General features: G+C 30.5%; 1 protein-coding gene and 2 non-coding genes across 4 annotated transcripts; all 3 read right to left on the bottom strand.

Moving 5' to 3' along the window:
* Nucleotides 1-3086: 3086 nt before the first annotated feature.
* Nucleotides 3087-3246, bottom strand: LOC135149019 (U1 spliceosomal RNA). The gene has a single exon (XR_010287082.1). It is a non-coding gene; the product is annotated as a U1 spliceosomal RNA (small nuclear RNA).
* Nucleotides 3247-8308: 5062 nt separating this feature from the next.
* On the bottom strand, nt 8309-8468 carry LOC135149018 (U1 spliceosomal RNA). The gene has a single exon (XR_010287081.1). It is a non-coding gene; the product is annotated as a U1 spliceosomal RNA (small nuclear RNA).
* A 1201-nt stretch (nt 8469-9669) lies between these two features.
* LOC108198127 (UV-B-induced protein At3g17800, chloroplastic) lies at nt 9670-15690 on the bottom strand. 2 transcript variants are annotated; one of them, XM_064083304.1, is made up of 4 exons: nt 15472-15680; nt 13315-13592; nt 9972-10780; nt 9670-9881 (listed from the first exon to the last, which is right to left on the bottom strand). In XM_064083304.1, the coding sequence occupies exons 1-3, from the start codon at nt 15577-15579 to the stop codon at nt 9973-9975; spliced, it is 1194 nt and encodes a 397-aa protein (XP_063939374.1). In that variant the 5' UTR covers nt 15580-15680; the 3' UTR covers nt 9670-9881; nt 9972. The 2 variants fall into 2 exon arrangements, with proteins under 2 accessions (XP_063939374.1, XP_063939373.1); XM_064083303.1 differs by having other exon boundaries at nt 9670-10780; nt 15472-15690.
* Nucleotides 15691-17602: the final 1912 nt, after the last annotated feature.

Raw genomic sequence — 17602 nt, forward strand, 5'->3', positions numbered from 1 at the left:
ATATTAGATGAGTATGAATTTAATTTTATAAAATACGAAATATTTAATTTTATATCATATAATACTCAAAAGACCATGTATGTCACGTAATACATGTTAATATTTTAACCACCGCAATAAATTAGAAATATTGTTTAGTCATATAAAAATTTATGGGTGGACTCGTATAAAATTATTTTAACCACCGCAACATATTAGAAATATTTTATATTTAATTTTATATTATATAATACTCAAAAAACCATGTATGTCACGTAATACATGTTAATATTTTAACCACCGCAACAAATTAGAAATATTGTTTAGTCATATGAAAATTTATGGGTGGACTTGTATAAAATTATTTTAATTTTAACAATATTGTAATATTTATGTATAAATTTTTTATAATATATATATGAGAACTGGGGAGCCAGTTAGTGAATGAGGACGCGAGCGGGCGAGTAATTTCAAGGTCATAATGTTTTTTAATTTCCCCTATTGAATAAAGTAATGTTGGGTTAAGGTCGATCGGATCGGGTGGATACATGCCTAATATCAGTCGTTATTATTATATCATATAATTTAATTGATTTATACGCATATTCATTTAATTTGCATAATTGTCTTTATAGCCATATTTCTGATAATTTGTATGCACTTAACTTATTTATGAAATAATAAAAATTATTAAATTCAATCGAGTATGCCGTAAAAGTGTATATCTTGTAAAAATTCACTTATGTCAATAAATTTTATGGATTTAATAAAAAATTTGTCTTAGTAAATTATAAAATCAGTGTGAGGTTTATGAATACTGGTCATTCTGGAGGCTAACTTGTATTTATCCTATATTATAATACCTGAGTATACCCAGGTATGCAGTTAACCAATCACATTATAATTATATATTTATAATTATAAAAACGATGTTTATATTGGCTAAGTGTGAATTTAATTTTCTAAAATAGTAAATATCTAATTTTATATATCATATAATACTCGAAAGACCATGCACGTCATGTAACATGTTAATATTTTATCTACCGCAACAGAAGGAAACTGTTTTTCTTTGCCATCAAGTAAACAAAAAGCTCGTTCTAATCTGTAGGGTGTAGAGACTCGTATAATTTTAAAAAAGATTTATCAAATTGATCTAAACATATAATTATTGATTATTCATATAAAAAAATTTAAGGATGGACTCTGATTTGTTCTAAAATTATTTAAAGTTAACGAATGAATATCATTGGCTTAAAATAAGAAATGATATATTGGTACTAAATTAATTCCTCTCTTTTTTATTGGTTAACATCCTAAATAATTTATTTTTTTCATAAATTTAATTGAATTGAATTAAATTACTTAAAGTAAATCTCAAATTCTATTATTATCTAATTAGATTATTTTTAATTAGATAATGAAAAGGAGTCTAATTAGTTTAGTTATAATCAGATAATGAAAAGGAGCTGATTAATTATATTGTATAATAAAAAACTGTATTGATTAACTCATGATTAACTTGTATGTGGTTAATATTTTGGATAAAATTTAATAGAAGAAAAGTTGGATGATGAATAATATTACTGCTAAAATAATTCTTTTTTTCTGATTGGTTAACTGCATAAGGTGGTTGAAAGAAAGTTGAAGAATTAATATGATTGGTCTAAAATTTAGGAATGACATCTGATCAGTCCTAAGATAATTCTTCTTTTTTATTGGTTAACTGCATTTGAGGATGGACTCTGATTTGTTTTAAAATTATCTAAAGTTAACGGATAAATATTATTGGAGGAATGATATATTGGTACTAAATTAATTCCTCTTTTTTTATTGGTTAACATCCTAAAATAATTTATTTTTTCATAAATTGAATTGAATTAAATTAAATTACTTAAAGTAAATCTCAAATTCTATTATTATCTAATTAGATTATTTTTAATTAGATAATGAAAAGGAGTCTAATTAGTTGAGTTATAATCAGATAATGAAAAGGAGTTCATTAATTATATTGTATAATAAATACTATTAGTGCTAAAAAAATTCTTTTTTTCTGATTGGTTAACTGCATAAGGTGGTTGAAAGAAAGTTGAAGAATGAATATGATTGGTCTAAAATTTAGGAATGACTTCTGATTGGTTCTAATATAATTCCTATTTTCTGATTGGTTAACTGCATATAGTGGTAGAAGGAAAGTTGGAGAATCAACATGATTGGTCTAAAATTAAGGAATGAGCTCTGATTGGTCCTAAAATAATTCCTCTTTTCTGATTGGTTAACTGCATAGTATTAGTGCTAAAATAATTCTTTTTTTTCTGATTGGTTAACTGCATAAGGTGGTTGAAAGAAAGTTGAAAAATGAATATATTTGGTCTAAAATTTAGGAATGACTTCTGATTGGTCCTAAAATAATTCCTATTTTCTGATTGGTTAACTGCATATAGTGGTAGAAGGAAAGTTGGAGAATCAATATGATTGGTCTAAAATTTAGGAATGAGCTCTGATTGGTCCTAAAATAATTCCTCTTTTCTGATTGGTTAACTGCATAGCTGGGTAGACTCAGGTATTATAATATAGGATTTGATGATAGAATGTGCAGTGAGTGTAGTGCAGTGTGCAGAAACAATTAGAAATAAAGCTTTATAGTTCAAATCAAACGACTCACATTGCTAGTTCTTATGATTATATATCATGGCGGAAACATGATTTTTAATAGTTATTAGTGTATTAAGATTCAGCTGTCCCCCTTAGTATGAAGAGAATATCTGCACTCTAAAAGCACCTGATATTTTGTATCGGTGCAGTGTCCTATGTTATTACTAATTGTATACAACAAAACGGTGCAAAACATATTTTGGATTATGCTTATCTTGCAAATTTGCAAATTTTTCAACCCGATCAACCCAACCCGTCATATAATTAGTAGGGTTGGTTTCTAATTCTTTTTATGATTAATGGGTTAAATTTTTCTAACCCATACTAAATAGGTTGGGTCGCTTGAATGACCGAAACCGGCCCATGTGTAGCCCTACCTAGGAAGACACAAACAAATAACAACAATAAAATAAGGCTATGTAAAAAGCCTCAGTTTCGTTTTGACTTGAATTGTGGGGACTGCGCGAACGCAAGTCCCCCTTGCACAAATTATGATGTAGGCTCCACCACTTGGGTAGACCTTAGGCAAGCACCCCTCCTGAGTGCAATGGAGGTCACTAACCTAGGCCATGGACCTTCTTGATCATACATTGACCCCATCCAGGTAAGTAATTTGTGAGGTTGCCCCTTTGTCCTCATTTATCTTTTGCTTCTAATGCTCTGTTCTTATTCCCCTCGATGTGGGTTCTGCGTGGCAACAAATCTTGCCCCTCCCCCCTTTCCGTCTTGGAATTGTAACCTTCAAGCAAATTAAGCTTGCCCACTTTATTTGATAAATTTATTTATTTTGAAACCATAATTAAGCTTTCCCACTTTATTGGATGAATTTATTTTTTTTGCACCATGGTTTCGGACTTTCTGTTAACCGAATGTATACCTTCCTGCACAAACATTTTTAATTTTGATACGGTTGCATTTGTCTTAAAAAAACATAGATAAATCTCGATCGGTCTCTACTATGCGAAATTTGTTGGTTTAGGTATTAATATCTTCAGTTCTGGTGCCTCACTTGTATAGCTGAACTCTTTGAATTAATATTTTTTGAAGTGGTAACTTCTAAATTTATAAAAAAAAAATTACTTTTTGAAGAATTCAAAGTAGCTCACTTATGTAGAAAAAGTCCTCTAAATTACTCTAATTTGATAAAAGTATTTGATCAAGGGTTCGATGTATCACAGTTATATAGATATAACTATATCCTTAATTATTCTTTTTAACTAGCTTATAACCCGTGCAATGCACGGGCGGTTATAATATTTGCTGTTTTATCGTATATATTTTAACTTAAATTAATATTATTGTGAGAATAAAATTATGATAGAATAATATGATTAAATAAATTTTTTATTTAACTAATGACAAAATTCTAAATAGTTAATTTCGTCAAATGACTAATTAAAAATTAGGTCGAGCATATATATTTTACTGAGAATGTTAAAATACGGTTTTTTTCATGTTATAATTTAAGGAGATCTATAAAATCAGATATAAATCAACCAATCAATCTTTTAATATTTCATTATTAGTAATTAATAATATAGTATGGAACATATTAAGTTAAAAAAGACACGTCAAACCAAATATCAACCCATCATACTAACCTAAATGTTTGGTTTAATAGATAATAAAATATATATTATAACATGTTATAAATTAAGGAGGTTTGTGGGTCGAATACCAACCGGCTCACCGAACTCGACTGACCTACCGACTAACTGAACTTTTCGTTTCAGATTTAACAATATTATAATAAATTATAGATTTATAATATTACTTTTAAATTGAGTTCATTAGTATATTCAAAAATAATGTTAATGTATTTTGATTGAGAAATATCACAGGTTATTTATTAATAATTATATATAATAATATTATATTTTTATATATGTAGCTCGTGTTAATTGTAGAAGATCCGTTTTTTAGTTAAGAAATTTAAAAAAGATAATGTGTTTTAGTTAAAAAGGTAATTACTATGTTTCTCGATGTTATTTTAAATGATGGAGTTTTTTCAGTTAGAAAATATAAAAAAAAAAGATAACATATTTTAATTAAAAAGAATAATTGGTATATAGATAGGCCCGTATTTTGGCCCAAGTACCGACTGATCAAACTTTCAATGTTTCGGCTTTAATAGTATAATAATATAGATATATAATATCTTTTTTATGTGAATGTTGCATGTGTTATTTTTGGAAAATCGATTTTTAAATTAGGATTCTGAAAAAGATAATGTGCTTTAGTTAAAAAAAAGTAGTTGCCATGTTGTCCAATATTAATTTTAGAAAATTGAGTTTTTTTAGTTAAAAAATATAAAAAAAGATAATAGATTTAGTTAAAAAGATTATTGATTATATAAGTAGGCCCATAATTTGGCCCAAGTAGCGACCGATCAAATTTTTAATGTTTCGGCTTTAATAGTATAGTAAACTAATATTATTGTGAGAATAAAATTATGATATATGTAGCCCGTGTTAATTGTAGAAGATCCGTTTTTTAGTCGAAATATATTAAAAAGATAACGTGTTTTAGTTAAAAAGGTAATTACTGAGTTTTTCGATGTTATTTTACATAATGGAGTTTTATTAGTTAGAAAATATATATATAAAAAACATGTTTTAGTTAAAAAGAATAATTGGTATATAGATAGGCCCGTATTTTGGCTTAAGTACCGACTGGGCAAACTTTCAATTTCGATTTTAATAATATAGTATGGATGGGTATATATTTTTTAAGGTTTGATTTTAGTTTTTGGTATAGTCAAATAGGTCCTATATTAGTTTTCTGTTTTGATATTATATTTGTTTTATGTTTTGATTTGTGTATATTTTGTTTGAAGTCCACTAATTTTGTTTGAAACCGGCTAATTATAAAAGTCCGTATAAAATCCTGTGTATCGACCAATCAAATTTTTAATGTTTCGGCTTTAATAGTATAGTATTTTTTTAAGATTTGAATTTAGTTTTAGTATAGTCAAATAGGTTTTATATTTGTTTTATGTTTTGATCGTATATTTGTTTTATGTTTTTTAATTTGTTTATATTTTTTTTTGAAACCCACTAATTTTGTTTGAAACCCGCTAATTATAAAAGTCCGTATAAAAGCCCGGGTGACCGACCGGCTTCAATAGTATAGTATAAAAGCGATTGTATATTTGTTTTATATTTGTATTTGTTTATATTTTGTTTTAAGCCCATTAATTTTGTTTAGAACCCGTTAATTATAAAAGTCGGTATATAGATAGGTCTGTATTGGCTCAAGTACCGACTAAGTAAACTTTCAATTTTTCGATTTTAATAATATAGTATGGATGGGTATATATTTTTTAAGATTTGACTTTAGTTTTTGGTATAGTCAAATAGGTCCTATATTGATTTTCTGTTTTGATATTATATTTGTTTTATGTTTTGATTTGTGTATATTTTGTTTGAAGCCCACTAATTTTGTTTGAAACCGGCTAATTATAAAAGTCCGTATAAAAGCCCGTGTATCGACCGATCAAATTTATAATGTTTAGGCTTTAATAGTATAGTATTTTTTTAAGATTTGAATTTAGTTTTGGTATAGTGAAATAGGTTTTATATTTGTTTTATGTTTTGATCGTATATTTGTTCTATGTTTTGATTTGTTTATATTTGTTTTGAAACCCACTAATTTTGTTTAGAGTCCATTAATTATAAGAGCCCGTTAATTATAAAAGTCCATATAAAAGCCCGCGTACCGACTGTTTAGAACCCGTTAATTATAAAAGTCCGTATAAAAGCCCGTGTACCGACCGACCAAACTTTTAATGTTTCGGCTTTAATAGTATAGTATAGAAGTATAGATAGATACGATAAACTCTCAAAATTATAAAAAGAACTGGTTTCGCGAGTCCAAAATACCACACTTATATGTCCGCCTCTAAATTAATACTCTTTAAAGTGATAATTGGGCTTAAGGGTTCAAAGTAATACACTATCTGAATTAGTAAAAATAAAAGGTTCGAAGAGTACAGGGTAGCTCACTATATACATAGATTCCAATAAACTACTCTCTCTATCCCTATCATTTTCTTACACTTTTTTTTGCATTGTTTGACACATTTTAAGACGTGTATAAAATATAGTTCCATAACTTTTTTTTAAAAATTTTCTTTTTTATATAAAAATTTAGATAGTGAATTTTTATTTAGAAGAAGAAAAAGTTTTAAATAATTTATTAAACTATATATTTTATGAGGGTATTAAAATGTGTGTCGAGCTCCCGTCTCCCAATGTAAACAATTGAATGTAAACAATTGAGGGGATGGAGGGAGTAATACTTTAAGCGTAGTTTGACGGAACATAAATCGAAGTTTATAATTATTATTACCGCGTGACTAACTAGCTTTACTTTTATCTTGCTCTGAAGTATGAAATTCTTGACTAGTTCTCTCCATAATCTGCCTTTTGGGCTCCTGCAGCATGTTTTTCTCTTTGTATTTTTGGCTTGTGCTCAAGATTGCAGGCTCCATGACCATATGTGCTCCTAGGCTCCTAGCTTCGCTTAAGTTTGAAAGAGAACGAAGAATTGGTTGTTTACAGATGGGCAAGCTATAAATTGTGATGATGCAAGTGCTACTTTAAGAAGTGTAGTATTGCAAGTGTCAAGATATTCGTCCAACTTCAAGGATTTGCGTGAAATTTACACATCTCCTTAGATACTATCTGTATCAGAATCTAGTGTCAATCATGTGTGATCCTATTTAGCCGTTAAAAGACCTGTTATTGCTTGCCAGCAGCTGATAGGTGTGGTGACAGTTTAGTAAATCTTAGTTAAGAATGTTTACGTAAAAGGTTTTGCGACAACCTATATTAATTACCAGCTTACAAAATTCAATATACTGTGTATATCATGATCGATAACAGTCGAGGCATTGGTCGATGAAAGATTGATCACTGAAGGAACTGTTTTGACTCTTTGTTGGATCCTAATTAGCATTACGTTTTAATGAGGAATTAGATAAAACTGTGCACAACGTAAAACCAATAATTACGTTTTCAAGTCTACCAGACTGCACTCTGTCTCTCTGCCAAGCCAAGGCAATAGTGCTATAGTGACGGGACCTCCCCTCAAAATATAAATTTAATATCGTGTGAGTTGATGGCCCACATATCAGATACTCCCTCCGTCCCATTTTAATCGACACTTATTACTTTTTGGGACGTCCCAAAAAGAATGAACCTATTACAATTACTATTTTTTAACACTACTTTTCACTATTACACCCGCTACTTCTTCCACTATCTCTATTCTATAATAATATAAACACTATTACACCTACTACTTTCCTCCACTATCTCAAATCTATTATTAAAATTTTGATGGGTCCCATCACTTTACCAACTTTTCAACTAATTTAATTTATTTTACCACCTTTTTTTTAATCTCCGTTTTCTTAATTTCCGTGAAAGTCAAAGCATGTCAATCTTTTTGGGACAGAGGGAGTACTAAACTGATAAGAACAGATACTACACTTGATAAAACCAACCTTTGTACCTCTAACATATTTCTCTCGATGTGGTACCACGAGACTTGCAAACAGTAAAAACACCTCCAATATCCGACTATGATTACTCTGGTAAACACAACCAGATCGCAATATCAATAATAAGGTTCTGTTAATTAAAGACTTATTAACGTTTTGACTAGAATTGTGGGGACTGCGCGAACGCAAGTCCCCCTAACACAAATTATGATGTAGGCTCCACCGCTTGGGTAGACCTTAGGCGAGCACCCCTCCTGAGTGCAATGGAGGTCACTAACCTAGGCCATGGACCTTCTTGATCATCCATTGACCCCATCCAGGTAAGTACGTTTAAAGATTGCCCCTTTGTCCTTATCTATGGTTTGCTTCTAATGCTTTTTTTACTTCCCCTCGATGTGGGATTCTGTGTGGCAGCTTCTTCCTTCCCCTCCTGAGCCTCCTCCCTTCCTGGATTTTACCTCTGAGTTATTAAAAATTGGTAGATAAATTATCTATTACAATGATGATATTAAATTATGTTCTTCCAAGATTCATCTCTTGCTAACTTCTTAATTTAAATTAGCTTATACTTTTTAACTCAGTTTCAAACTAATAACACAAAAACTCGGTACTTAAAGTTTATAGAAACAGCCTCCATGCCGTTTCTTCCTCCCTCTGACGGTGAGGATGAGAATCCCGTATATATGACATTGGCCTAGTTTCGAAAGTTTATTTTAACAAAATAACAATTTAAATTGAGAGCTTAAACATTAACACTCGGTTCCTTAGAAATATTTTTGAAATAAACAAAAGTAAATAATAATATCTTAATATAATATTAAAATATAAATAACAAAATAGCAACTTTAAAATTAACCCGAGAATCCCCTATCCCCTAATATATAAGAGCGGATTCTCCCCTAATATATAAGAGCATCTGTTGTCCCAACTAACTTCCCTAAATATATAATAAACAATTCAAATTCTAAAAAATAGCAATCCTATATTGATTGATCACTTTAACAATGATCCCTATTTGTGTTCCCTATTATTACTATAGTATTAAATTCAAATTCTAATCCTTGTAACAAATAAAAATAAGAAAAATATGGGAAACAGTGTCCAAAAAATGAGAGTTGAATATTTAATCATTAAAAAACAAATGAGGAATGGGTTAAAGATTATTTATTTATGAGTAATGAAAAGTGGATCCAAAAATTTAGGAAATGGAGATGCTCTATAAGGTGGTATACCTTTCATCCACAAGCCTCGTACAAATACTAAAACAAATTTAGGAACCATTGCTTATTTGCTTGTGAATACTTTTGTAGGAAGGGGTTTTCTTGGAAGCCCATCGTAGGAAGTTTGAACTCTTTTATGTTTTAGAGTCTCACTCATACCTCTTTTGTTTTTTTTGCTAAATCTCACTCGTATCTTTTCCTTTACTTTTACTTGCACAAATTTTCATAACCTACAAAACACAATTACACTCAGTATTTTGGTTCATTTCCCCAGCTTTCAAAAAGGCCTACAAAATTACACTAGAACACTGGCAAAATAGACGGAACAAAACTTTGCCTTCTTTGCAGTTGCTACCAACCAGTACCGAGATAAAAAGCAAAATAAATACAGCCCTCGAGTGTTTGTGATCAAGATACACCAGTCATCGTAATGTACAGTCGATTGAGCAATTTGTTCAGCTATGAGTCTGACTACATACACCAAGGGAGATACTTGCAGATCAATTTCACAGCAGAGGACCCTGAATTAGCATGTTCTGAACTTCTGGTATAAACTGTATTTACAAAGGACCTAAAATTTCCACAAAAGAAAAGGAAAAAGGAAACACTACCTCAGCCCTTTGTAAAGTGATATTTTGATTCAGCATAGCTTTCTGCATCCCATAAAAAAGAACCAAATGCAACTGCCTCCAAGACCAGCATTGTCAAGCCAGAAAATGTGACAGAAACCACTTCATCACTACTTGTATCAAGGGAACCATCTTCAGCAATTCTGATATCAGGCCTCCCAAACAAAGCCTGCGTCTGCTTTTCAATCAAAGAAATTGCTTCTTTTGATCTAATAGTCGCATATCTCTGGAGTGTTTCCGCATCCAAATACATAACATAAGATCTTAACCTATATGACTTGTCTTCAAGAGAATCTAGTGATCCTCCATCTCCATCATCCGGCATTAACCTTATCAATGAATCTGGATCCCAGAATGGGCTTTGTGGTTCTGGTTGCTGAAAAGTTGGTTGCTCTTCTTTAAAACCTTCAGGAAGGGTGTTCATGGATTGTTCAAGTTGAAACCTTTCATCAACTCTTTTCAGGAAATATCCGTACATAATAGAAGCAGCATACAGCTTTCCGAGTTTTAGTTTGCTAATCTGAACAATGTCATTTACAGGACCAACTACCCTATCCCCAAGAACAAGTGATAAGTGGCTCTCGATCATCTCAAATGCTTCAGGGGAGTGTACAGATTTTAACTTATCTTCTTGATTTGGCCAGAAATCCACTCTCCCAACAGGATCAGAGGTTGCTGATACCTTCTGGATCAGAGAAATTCCGCTGTCCAAAAACTTTTGTACGACCAAGCAGTAAATAATTTCTTCAACAGCCATCTGCCTTTCCTTCTCCTTCAATTCAGCTATTCTCCTGCAGTAATATGGGTTCACAACTTTACATTAGTTTAAATGCCTATAGTCCCTTTTCCCCTAGCTTTTCTTTTATGCGCATAAATTCATGATAGTTATACTCTCCACATGCAGTCAATCAAAAGAAATCTTTACTCGTCAGAATCATACGTTGCCAGTATTTAACATGTTCTTAATATAGGATAGAATAATTTGTCAAGCATAATCACACCATAAGCTGGTTTTTATTCATCAAAGTAAACACAAACATTAGGCAACAACGGTTATTAATCTGAGATTGTTCCCCACTATTCAGTAATGAGATGAATAACTTCACAGTGACAGACCAAGAACTCGAGATCAGTATATCACCCATTTCATTCTGAGGTGACGAGGAATCGTAATTCTATTCTATATTTATTAAGTTGGATTGCATTGATAAGTTCCATTTTAATTATAACTATGACTTGAAAGTAGCAAGTTATCATGTTGGTCACTTTAAAAGTTACAGCAAGAGATTCTTGGTTCCTTTTATTAGAGTATCTCTATCATTAAGCTAGTTGCATTTTATACAAATAAGATCTATTAAAAATATCTATGAAAAAAGCTGACAAAATCTTGCTAGATTACTGATTCCTAAGATGTGTAAGGTCTTACATATTCCTTGTGCAATATGGGTTCCATTTTCATATCTAACAATTTACTTATGAGTAATATACTGATATCTGACACCAAACTTAGTTGCCAATAATCTCTCAACTGCCATATACAATACCTGCCCACTTTACATTCAAGAGCAACTCACACTAATAAATAAGCCATGTTGATGTAAAGCAAGTAATTGATATCTTTTATATTTATTTATAAAGTATTGAAACTAATTTAAAAGCTCAATTATATCGTGGCAAAAAAAAAAGAAAAAAGAAAAGAAAAAGCTCAATTATATTAAACAGGTAGATACATTCTAGGCTATGGTAGTGCTAGTAAAGTAATAAAACGAGTCTTGTGCAATTCTTGTAGGATCAGCTGGCTGTGCACTGGGTTCGGCATCGACATTGATAGTCTCATTCAACGTTGTGATGGATGACGAGCCCCCATAGTAAACGAAAATGGGAATATTTAAAGCGTCTTCTCTATTTGTGGTTGGAAAAATTGAGTCCCCAAAGTAGATCAGAATCAATCTCAATGAATCCATATATTATTGTACGTGATGATAAGACATTGACTTTAGATTTGTCTAAATAAAATGGAGAGGCATTAGTGAGCTCACATATGCCCAACATATCAGTCGATTAATCAAACCATATAACCTAACTAAACTTTGTTTTATCTATGATTTCAAGAGATAATGCACTATCTTATAATCTTAGTTCTTAAAGGCTTGTATAAGCAAAGACCTAAAACACAAAAACCTATAAAACTACAAAGACTACTAAAGATGGTGAGATCCAATTATCACAATATGATTCCTTCCCAAGAATTTGAAAATTTACTATTATAACTCACAACTGTTATAAGAAAATCTTAATTTATTTATTTTTTGTCAGGAGAAAATCTTAAATTTTAAAAACTCAAAAAAAAAAAAAAATGTGAACACAAATCTTATTAATACTTCCTACCAAATTATGTTCCTTGCAAGTTAACGCAGAAAAGACTTAATATAAATGCCGAGAGGCAAAGCTAATCTATTGTCATCAATAGTCTATTAATATTTTTAAAAACCATGGATACTACTTTACCTTCCTCGAGATTGGATGCATGCATCTCAGATCACAAATAGTCGGCAGTTGCCTTAACAAAAGTATAATATTCAAACACGTGTGTTTAAACCTTAAAAAATGCTACATATGACCTTTCTTGAACCACAAATCCACAGCTTCTACTCTCCAGTTAGCCAGCCACTACGTATTTCAAACCAGGAAATCAACTAGATGTCCAAAGTTACCATTTCTTAAAGGCTTGTATTTAAATTTCATATATTATATGCTTATCATCAAAGAACTAGACATCCTGCTTGCAGAATAAACTCTCAATACTCTCAACCCTTTTCTTCCTACATACTTGAGAAACAATACAGATCTAAAACCTGAACCTGCCAAATGGAGGTATCACAAACAACCAAATACCAAAGAATATCTGAAGAGGTTCCACGTCCATGACAAATTATGACAATTACAATAGTGATAAATAAAAGAATTCTTATATAAACATAGAGACAAACTAGTACAAACTGGAACAGTAAATACTAATAATATGGTAATATTAATATACTGGAGGTATTAATAAAACTTTACATCTTGACGCCAATATTACTTCACGAATATTATAACTTAAAAAGCCCAACCTAGGATCTGGAGACTAGCTGATACAAATCATGAGAACTTACATATATTACAATTTACAATTAACTACAATACAAAGATAGCAGTGAGCTTGTTTAAAAGAAACCTCTATTAAGCATTCAAAAGAATTTAGCTTCAGTTAACTAGACAAATAACATTATAATTAAAAACATAGAGCTACAAAGCTGGGCACCATAAAATTAAATTTACTCACCTGTAGAGGGCTAGATCTTGAGAAGAAGTAGCTTCTTCACGTTGGGTTTCTCTTTCATTTGTTAAGTTCTCAAGCTGCTGATCAATGGCTGCAGGAAGCAGATGTGGGTGGGTGTGCAGAATTTGTGCCAACAGCTGACCAACTGGGGACTCCAGCTCAAGAGGAGCAAGTCGAGATGAATCAGGACTAGGATCTCCTGATGCTTTCACAGTCAAGGTTCTTGCTCTGGTAGTGTATGATCCCACCCCTAACTTTAAACTGAATGATGAAGGGCATCTCTAGCAGTTACCAAGAGAGTGTCAGAACAACTCAAGAAGATATTTTGATAGTACAGATTTAGATACAGTTTAGAGCTGAGAACACAATTTCATGTCTCTTTATTAATATACCCCTTTTGACAGGTTTCGCCATTTCTATCACATTTGTCACCATAATTATTATGGCTTCACCATGCCACAGCCATATGGATGATATGATGCCATGACACCACAATACCTAAATGCTTATTTATGCATATGGATGATATGATGCCATGACACAACAATACATAAATGCTTATATATGCATGACACCTATAGTCATCCAATTACCTACATATGATTATTAAATAATGTGTCTAATTGTCTACGATTAAGTGTATCTGTTATTATAGTGTCACTGCTAAGCATATGACAGCTTCATTATTACTATATAAATAGTGTATCTATATTCAAAATTTAATTGCTAAGCATATAACTTCTCGTCCAAATTGAAGTACCCAAATTAACATAAGTATCTTAATGTCAAGCTGCATTTGTCCTACAATATTGTGATTGAAGCTATAGACATAAAAACCATGTCACATTCCAGATTTGATACATTAAATTTGGGCTCTGGCCCTGTTACTGGAGATTAACCAAAAATGCTGGACCTGTGTAAAAATTATAAAACTATAATTTGTTTTATTAACTTTTATAGTACTGTAATCATAATCTATTGGGTTTTACGCTTAAATCAATCACGTATGCCATTTGGGCTTTGTTAGCATAGGCTTATTAATTTTTATGAAACCCTTATAAAATTCGCCTCCCATTTTTGGAGATAAACCCATCTTGCTGGATAGTTATGGGTTCGTCTAAGAAGAAGAATTTTATAGATAAACGGTGCCTTGTCTACACATTCATCTAGAAGGTTTGCGTTGTACTTTATTATAAACATTTAAAGTTTAGCTGGTCAGCTTTTTTTGGTTTTTGGTCCTTCAATTTTTATCTAATAACAAAATGATATATTCTATATCTAACTTACTATTAGAAGTCTAAGCTTCGAATCTTGTCAACAACATATTTGTTTTAAATATAAATCCTATTATAATTACAATATATATTATTCTAATATTAGCACATCTTTTACAAAAATATTTTGAAATACTAATAAGATCATAAATTTTAGAAACAACCCGTGCATCGCACTAATTAGAAGTTAGTTAGGTTGTTCTTGAGTATAGCGACATTAATGGTAATGGTTAATGTGTGTGTATACATATGGGAACAACATAAACTGGTGTTAATGGTGTGTGTATATGTAAGTAGTATGCAAGTACAATGTAGATTTTCAGGTCTTTAAAAATAAAAGACGTTTACTTGAATAGAGGTAGTAGATTGTTGTACAAGGTTTGCTAGAGTAGCCAAAATTAGGAGGAAGGCTCATGTATTTTTTTTTTAGGTACTTCACCCGCAGAATCTCGTAGCTCAAAGATACTGATAGTCCGGCATTGGCCAGAATACTATGGGGATGAGATAGAACTTCACCCGCGGAATCTCGTAGCTCAATAATCTTCCTAGACCACACAAGCTATAATATATTTCACATTTAAAATACAATCCATGGAATTGGAGGCTGGAAGATGCGTGCAGTTGAGTAAATTAGTATCCATATATAATGCTTGCGATAACAAAAATATTATAATTCGAACAAGAGTTAGTTTGATTCGATAGGGGAGAGTTAGGTCCAAAAATGAATCCACAGCATTAGTTGTAATCAAAGTTTTGAATAATGGAACAATCAAACATTACATGAGATATGGATGAAGAGAGAGAGAGGGGGAGAGAGAGAGAGAGAGAGAGAGAGAGAGAGGGAGGTAGAGAGGGGGAGAGAGAGAGAGAGAGAGAGATGGCATACTTTGAGAGTCGCAGGAGAGAGATAGGGAAAGAGAAGAGATCTGGAGGTGTGCGTGGTGGAGGATAGTACCAACGAAACGTCTCCAGCGACGGAGCTTGAAATCTGCATTTTCACGATTATCTACCTCTATATAGTTTTAGTATTGTGTGGTTTCTCCTTTGCATTAGCGATAAATACAATACAACTCAACAGAACTACTGGACTTGATATTTTATAGGACTGGACTAGTTTCTGAGCTGCAAGGCCTCCTTATTTATTTACTACTATTAAACTACCTAATATGTTGCCTTAAAAAAACACCTGATATATATTTTACTTTTACGTTTTACCTGCTATATGCAAGACAATTATTTTTTTATAGAAATAAATCTAATATATAAATTCAAATATAAATTATTTAAATATTATCCATACAATATTATTATATAAATATAAATTATTTAAATCGGGAATGTTCCGGAGATTAACTTGTCCCGATCCATCCTGACTTTCATATATAATATGAATATTATATTATTATTATGAAAGATATTAATGATAAACAAATTAGTCTGCTTCATATTATTTGCTTTGTTAGCATAAATTATTACATTTAGGAGTAATGCTAGGTCTACAGAAAAGAATACAGAAATTGGTACAGAATGACGTGGATGACACTTAAAGTGTTTTTTTGTTCTTTTCTTTTAACTTTGTACTCAGCTGTGCTCATTTTAACTTTGAGTTTTAAATCTATCGTCACTTTTTGTTATACACACAGTTATATATTTAAATACTTTATAACCTTCTTCATATAAAAAAACATATTGTATCATAGCTCTGATTTCCATCTTTCTAATTTCTACTATCCGATGCATTTATTATGTATATACTATTACTGTATCTCTTAAAGTTAAATTAGTATTTAATATACTTTTGTACCGGACTAGTTTCTTTTATATTTCACATATTTAAATATTTATTTTATCATACTTTAACTAACTCTCTATATCCAATTGAATTTTATACATTACCTTTTAGCATGCTTCTTAAATAAAATTTAAAGCATAGTTCATAATTTTTTTTCTGAATAAGGTGTCTGAACTTTGATTCATAAAAAATTTTAAAAATATATCATGAAGTTATACAGTATATGAGTCTCGAAATATGTGCAAATAGTACATGGAGGAAGTATGTGTGATACATGAAATTTTTCTTACTATTATAATAATTTATTTTTTTTGAAACATATTATAACAATTTTTATAATGACAGTACTGCTTTTAAATTAAGATTCACATATGAATAGTAAAATAGATATTTGAAATTTTTCAGAATATAAAATAAACAAGTTGTGTACAATATATATTAAATATATCAATTAACTGAGAGAAATAAAATCATCAAATACAAATATAAATATAAATAATAACACACATATAATAACTAAGTTATGTCAAATTTTTTGTGAATTTTTTATCCGGTCAACACTTTTTTTATACATCACTTTTGAGTATTTAACCATTTTTAAAGATATAAATTTGAATAACTTTTGATTGGAATGTATATATTTGTAAATTTTGTATACGATATATTGTATTTCTTTCAATTAACAAATATATTTAATATATATTATACGGAACTTGTTTATTCTATATTTTAAAAAAAATTAAATAGAAGGAAAAGATGTCAAATTATTAAAATAATAACACACATATAATATCGGAAAAAAATAAAAATGAAAGATATTATAAGATAAAAGAATAAAAAATAATTAAATATATAACTATGGGTATATCAAAAAGTAACAGTGCGTTTAAAACTCAAAACTAAAACAAGCACAGCCCACAGGAGTACAAAGTTCAAAGAAAAAAAAACACCAGAGTGCATATGTGGGTGGAATCCACAATCAATTTCTGTATTTTTTTTCTGTGCACCTAGCATTATGAAAAACAAACGAAATAATGACTGCTGCGAATGAATTTATCAATACAATCGAGTTTACATTTCCTATGCTTAAAGTTTTAGGACAAGGGGTCGCTCTGAACTAAATACAATTTTAAGAAAAAGAGGGAATTTACAAAAGCATTCGGAACTAGTTAAATTCCTTGTCTAGAACGAACCTTCATGAAATGACAAACTAAAGTACACCATG

The sequence above is a fragment of the Daucus carota genome, chromosome 8 (assembly GCF_001625215.2).
Source record: "Daucus carota subsp. sativus chromosome 8, DH1 v3.0, whole genome shotgun sequence".
Classification (NCBI taxonomy): Eukaryota; Viridiplantae; Streptophyta; class Magnoliopsida; order Apiales; family Apiaceae; genus Daucus; species Daucus carota.

Bases quoted from the DNA above. Each gene is read 5' to 3' on its own strand.
- LOC108198127 (XM_064083303.1), bottom strand. From the start codon at position 15,579: ATGCAGATTTCAAGCTCCGTCGCTGGAGACGTTTCGTTGGTACTATCC. The intron at 13,593-15,471 runs GTATGCCATCTC...GGTAACTGCTAG, and splicing joins TCTCTCCTGCGACTCTCAAA to AGATGCCCTTCATCATTCAG. The intron at 10,781-13,314 runs GTGAGTAAATTT...ATATTACTGCAG, and splicing joins CAAGATCTAGCCCTCTACAG to GAGAATAGCTGAATTGAAGG.